Source organism: Dendrobates tinctorius, unplaced genomic scaffold (assembly GCF_039654945.1).
Source record: "Dendrobates tinctorius isolate UK_male_01 unplaced genomic scaffold, ASM3965494v1 ptg000152l, whole genome shotgun sequence".
In the NCBI taxonomy this organism is placed as follows: Eukaryota; Metazoa; Chordata; class Amphibia; order Anura; family Dendrobatidae; genus Dendrobates; species Dendrobates tinctorius.
Genome location: NW_027361819.1, coordinates 2,567,546 through 2,573,545, shown reverse-complemented (window position 1 = coordinate 2,573,545; position 6,000 = coordinate 2,567,546). Strand labels below are relative to the sequence as shown.

General features: G+C 42.6%; 1 protein-coding gene across 1 annotated transcript; it reads right to left on the bottom strand.

Annotated features, from left to right (window-relative positions):
- Positions 1–276: 276 nt before the first annotated feature.
- Positions 277–4,233, bottom strand: LOC141050753 (sulfotransferase 1C2-like). Its single transcript, XM_073547388.1, has 8 exons — positions 4,123–4,233; positions 3,232–3,431; positions 3,003–3,128; positions 2,814–2,911; positions 1,628–1,754; positions 1,197–1,291; positions 817–997; positions 277–723 (listed from the first exon to the last, which is right to left on the bottom strand). Exons 2-8 carry the CDS (start codon positions 3,362–3,364, stop codon positions 617–619), a joined length of 867 nt encoding a protein of 288 aa, XP_073403489.1. The 5' UTR covers positions 3,365–3,431; positions 4,123–4,233; the 3' UTR covers positions 277–616.
- Between the last annotated feature and the right edge of the window lie 1,767 nt (positions 4,234–6,000).

Genomic DNA, 6,000 nt, shown 5'->3' with positions numbered 1-6,000 from the left:
TTTCTGATTAGTATATATACACTTGTTGTTTTTATCAAGATGGATTTTAGCCATTTTTAAGAGTGATGAGTTTAGGAAATGGGGGAAGAGAAAGTGGCTCTTAAGTGGAGAAAGAAGCAGCGTGTGTCTTTGATGAGATACATTGCAATGTTTCTAATATTTCCTCGTATCTATTGTGTTCTGCAAATCGTTGTAACGACAGTGACCATTAAGGTAAAATATGTAATTTATGGAAGATATATATTTATATATTAAGGTGATGATGACATCACAAGATTTAGCTTACAAAAATGATTTTACTCTTGGAAAATTACCCTAAATTAACAAATGCAAGAGATGATGAGGGATGTGACTGAATATATCTCTGTATATTGCAATACAAGTCTTGTGTATATGATAAGAAAGATTCAGTGTCTTCCGATCCTTCCTTTCCTCAGGGTAGACCCAATATTCATAAGGCACCACTAGGGGTGTACAAACTTTTGCATTTAGTCTTTTATACAGTGAATGGTCATGTTCTGTTTATTACAAAATTAGATAAAAGTCTAAAAGAAGAATAGTATCTGAATCTAAAAATTGGTGTATACAATGGTAGGAACAAAGTGACTTTATGGTCCTAGAAGTGGAAGGTCAGGTCTGTGTCGGCCATCTCTTTCTTATAGTATTCATCAAATAACTCGTTTTGAGCCACCGTGAAGTAGCTTTTCCAGTCTCCGTGAGTTCCTGCAGAAATGGAAATACAACATTAATGACTATGAGTGAAATGTCTACTGCTGACGGACAAAGCCCTTCAGATTGTATTTGATGTCCTCATACCTTTCCGCATGAAGGGTGAGATGGTTTGGTCCATGATTGTGGAAGGGATGGTGGTGTAGTTGGCCATATGATTTTCTTTCATGGCCTTGAAGGTGGTGCTCTGGTGGATCTTCTCCACAGTGTCTTCAGATAGTTCTTTCCCTAAGAACTTCATCACTTTCCTGATTTCACGTTTTAGGTCCTAAATAGAGGTTTAGAAGTTCTGGTCACTCTCACATAAGCCTGTGTCGATGGGCATTCCAAAAATATGTTGTCCAGTAAGTTAGACGTGAGCCATAATTGCATTAGTGGATCTCCACCATTGTAGGCAGTGTGCACGCTCCCGCACCGGAGCAGGTAGTCACTATCAATGTTAGCAATTTAATAAGTATTCTCCTCACCTCTATCATGTCCTCATAGAAGAGATATAGGATGTCTCTATGTTGTCTCATCTTCCACCAGTCCTTAACATGATCGGCCCAAGATCCAAAAGAAACTAAAGAAGGCAAGAATGGCACATTGTTAAAATGAGGGACTCCAAAGTTTAAAATTTGCAGTATGGGGGTAAACGAGAGAGCTGTTTAGACACTGAAGCTTAATAAAGGAGCTTTAAGTTGGACATAACTCGTCAAAAACGGACGAGAAAAGTTGATCACCAACACCCGGACTCCTCAGAAAAAAGAGTGAATTGGTTTCGGAGCTGTGCCACTGACTAAAGAGTTTTAGGTAAGCTTTTTCAGTAGGGTGTGGAGGATTCCTTGTTATTCGGAAACATATGTGAGATATCTGTGGTTACAACCCAACAGATAATGAATGTAGATCATATATTTACCTTTCCCTGTGATGAACTTTTGAAAAAATTCTTCAAATGTCCCCGGATCTGGATGCACAACGGCCATGTGGTAGAAATTATAATATGACACCAACACATCTTTAGGATTTCGGGCAACGTAAATCGCCTGGGGGGAAGAAGATGAAGTTTTATATATCACTGTCTCTTGTGAGCTGGATAATACAAAGAAAGTCAATGGACCAAGTTTATAAAAGGAGATGACTTTTTAAGTAAAAAATATCCCAAAAGCAACACTGACAGATGGAAGAAAGATGACGCAGGCGGCACTGCAAGAGATGCATCTGGTTTGGAGGATGCATATGAGGAGTCAAGTTCTATGGAATGAAAACTAGACCTAGACTCATAAACCAAACAAAGGAGCAAAAGATGGACCTACCCGTATAGCAAGAGTCATAGCCCTATGTATAAAGCAGGTGGGACCAGTCAAGTAGGATGTAAATGAGGAGCCAAGCTCTACGTAAGGAAGACTAAACTTAGACTTATAGAGAAACAAGACATTGGAACAAAAGATGGACCTAACCATAAAGCAAGAGGAATAACCCTCTATGAACCACACCAGAAGGTTATCCAGATGGACCTGGATGTAGGACGTATTTGAGAAACCAAGGTCTACAGAAGGAAAACTAAACCTAGACATATAAAGGGACAAGATAATGGAACAAAAGATGGACCTAGCCATATAGTAAGAGACACAACCCTATATAAAAAGTAGATGGACCGCACATGAAGAATGGAGGATATGGATGTATATGAAAAGCCAAGCTCTGCAGAAGGAAAAGTAAACCTAGACATATAAATAGACAAAACAATGGATCGAAAGATGGACCTAGCCGTATAGTAAGAGGCATGACCCTATGTAAAAAGTAGATGGACCACACAAGAAGGCTAGGCAATAGATGGACCAGGTTAAAGAACAGTAGAGAAGGACCTATACAAGAGATGGACCTATGAAGTAAAGGGAGGACCAAACACCACAACACATGAAGTATAATCCTGGTTACATTACATAAGAAAATCTAAAAAAGATAGGATATTATGGAACTTAGTAATACCAAGTCCTTCTATAGCGTTGGAGCTACATTGAGAAACGAAAGACTGGACAGATACGAACAAGCTGTTTTCACCCACCACGGTCTGTAATGAGTCCATGTCATACTTCCAATACCTTGCAGTTCTTTTCCATGAAGCTGTCAGGCAAGAGCTGCACGGGTAAATGAGATTTGATCAGTCGGGGAGGTTCCATCGTATTAAGGAGCTCTGTACCTGAGAACGAGATGGCAAGTTGCATGATGTGGACTTTATATCATAAATGAGGCAGGTGTAGCACAGGTACGGTCGTATCTGCATTGCTTACCTGTGGGCATGTCGGGTACTGCAAACTCCAGAAAGGGCACCCGCTCGTATATGGGTCCACGTCGGGATTTATCAGTGTCTCCATTATGTAGAATTAAGTCTACAACTTCACTGATCCAGGTAGTACCTAGGAAACAGCAACAGAAAGAACTCAGAGGGGAAAGGGACCACCTAGGCCCCCTCGAGCTCCACGCCATAGACGCAACCTCTGGAGCCCATTATGGTCTCACCAGATTTAGGGTAGGTGTCAATCATCAGGTCTCCCTCCTCTGCCTGGAAACATTGAACGTTTTCCCAGTTATCTGCAAAATGTCCCACGACGGGCAGCCCACTCACCAGTCTTAGTGGTGTGCGATTAGTCATATCTGGAGGTCTATTAGCCCAGGAGGACGGGGTTCAGTATTTAGCCACAATGACATATAGGTGGCGCCTGTGTAAAAGAGGTGGAGAGAAAATCAGGAGAGATTAGGAAAGTAAGAGTTAACCAGGAGGTGGATCCAAACTTTATGGGTTACTGTAAATTTGTGTATGATGTTGATTAACTTCACCTCTCTTATCTCCTGCTCTGAATTTACAAGGTTGTGCGTCCTGATGAAGCACAGCACTTGCATTACTACCTCACTGGCACCCAGAGCTGCAATCACAATTCTTCAGGCTGCAGCTCTGGATGTGCGTGGAGATATACTTCATCAACTGCTTTATTTATACTTCTATGCAGGTATCTACATTTTTTTTCTGATCAGGTATGAACAGCCCGTTTAATTATTTCAAGGTTTATTCCCATCTTCATAGATGGATATTGTGAATACAATCACTTTTACAATTTACGGCTTGTTAAAATCTGCGGCTGTTCTTGAGATATTAACCCTTTTGCATGCAGCTCGTTGCCTTGGAGACCGACCAACGCTGCTAATATCTCAGGAATGGACGCAACTGGTATTAAGCAGTAATATTTCACTACTTTATGCAGTAATAACCGGGAGTTCGGAAGAACACACGAATATGGGAATTTATCATTATCATCTAAGTCTCCAGTGTAATTAAGGTTACAGCGGTACAAAACCATCTGGTGCTAAAACAGACATGAAGTGGTCTTATTCAGGGTGACATTCAGGACCTACCTGAGGGATGGCAGAGACAGTCAGGCACAGCCCTGGCAGAGTGAGGAGTCACACCGGTGTCTGAGGTAGGAGGTCAGACACCGGCATTAAAAGATTAACCAAGGGGCGGGCGCTTGTCTGATGCCAATAACCACTATCTGTACTGCCAGATCTACCTCCTATTACCTCCAGCGATACCTCCTCTATTATGAAACCTCATCAGCATATTTTATGTACAAGAAGAAGGTGAGAACTGATTAAATATGTTAGCCAGAGGTGTCACCAGGATTAGCTACCATAGCTCGGCAGACGGTATCACACAGGATGGGATTACAGTACTTTGAAAAAGTACACATACCAGTGAACTTTCCCACATTATTTCACATTACTCTCACAAACTTAAATGTATTTTATTGGGATTTTCTGTGAAACCAACACAAAGTAGTAAGGAAATAATACATGGATTTCTAAGTATTTGAAAAATGAGACTTATGAGGTGCATTTGTAATCAGCCTCCCCACAACATGATGCTGCCACCACCATGTGTGATGGTGGGGATGGTGATCTCAGGATGATGTGCAGTGGTAAGTTTTCGCCACACTTAGTGTTTTGCATTTAGTGCAGAAAGTTCTACTTTGGTCACATCTGACCAAATGTTAGGCGTCAGGTTTTCTCCCCTGCACAGGAGTCCCGAGCCTTGCCTTCTGCAGTCTCCCATTCAGTCCCGACCGCAGAGGAGGCTGCTCAGCAGAGGCGTCAATCCCGGCGTCTTGCCCAGGCTAGTGCTGTCGGTTTGGTTGCTGCTGCCACCCCTGATCCAGCTATAGCAATCCACACTGGCCAACAGCGAGCAGCTCCTGGGACTAAGTCCTTCTTTCAGGCTACTGAGCATGCCCATGGGACGACCTCTCATTGGAGGTCACATGCTCAGGTCCTGTTGCTGCTCTGATTGGACCACCAGGAAGGTCCCAGACGGCTGCAACTATAAAAGGTTTGCATGGCGCAGTCACCGTCCAGACCGAAAGATGTGAAAATTGCTGATCACAGACGTCTCCATCCAATCTCACTGAGCGAGTGTTCAAAGAAAAGGGGCAAAATGTCAGCTACCGAGCACTATATGGGGGGCCTATTATACTGAATGGCACAATATATGTGGCCTGTGAAGGATGGGGGTGTAATGTAAAATGTCTATAAAGTATGATGTTTTCTGTAACCTTCTAGAATCCTTCATTCTATGAGAAAGTAGCCTGTCAGTTTTGCAGCCCCTTCCTTTCTCCCCCCCCTTAGCAGCTGTGTGTGTGTGCACAGCTCTATGCCTGCATCAGAAACCTGATACCGGGCATTTCCTCTCGAAGCCTTCTCCTCCTTCCCCCCCTGCACAGCTAAAGGGAAAAGATCTCTTTGTTCTGGCCACGAGCCCAAATGCCAGTATATGGGAAGTATTAAAGCAAGTCATATTGCAAAAAGCATACCCCTCAGAGATATAATAATCATATCACTGCATAGGCAATCAAACCAGCTTACCACTCCCTAATTTTCATGATCCAAATCCCTCCAGAAACTGAGATATGGATTGCTCCCAAATGGAGTGTCTTAATTATGGCATGCTTGGTGTTGTTGGATTCTATTCAATAAATCACAAACAATGATGCCCTATGTGTGTTGGTACGAGCTTTTCTCGTTTAGATATAGTTATTCTAAGTTTTGTAGCCAAATCATAACTTAGAGAAAGGGGGGTTGGACCTCACCAGACCGCCCATTTCGTGAGGTCACAGACCCTAGTGTTGTGAGCTCATTTTCTCGTTCACCTTTGATGTCCGATGAACTCCCTCTGCTGGTGAAAGGAGGTGGTGAAACTGATTTGGATGGGAGAAACCTGTCACCTGAACAGGTGGATTG

Bases quoted from the DNA above. Each gene is read 5' to 3' on its own strand.
- LOC141050753 (XM_073547388.1), bottom strand. From the start codon at position 3,364: ATGACTAATCGCACACCACTAAGACTGGTGAGTGGGCTGCCCGTCGTG. The intron at 1,292-1,627 runs GTAAATATATGA...TGCCTTCTTTAG, and splicing joins AAAGTTCATCACAGGGAAAG to TTTCTTTTGGATCTTGGGCC. The intron at 998-1,196 runs GTGAGGAGAATA...ACCTCTATTTAG, and splicing joins TCTATGAGGACATGATAGAG to GACCTAAAACGTGAAATCAG.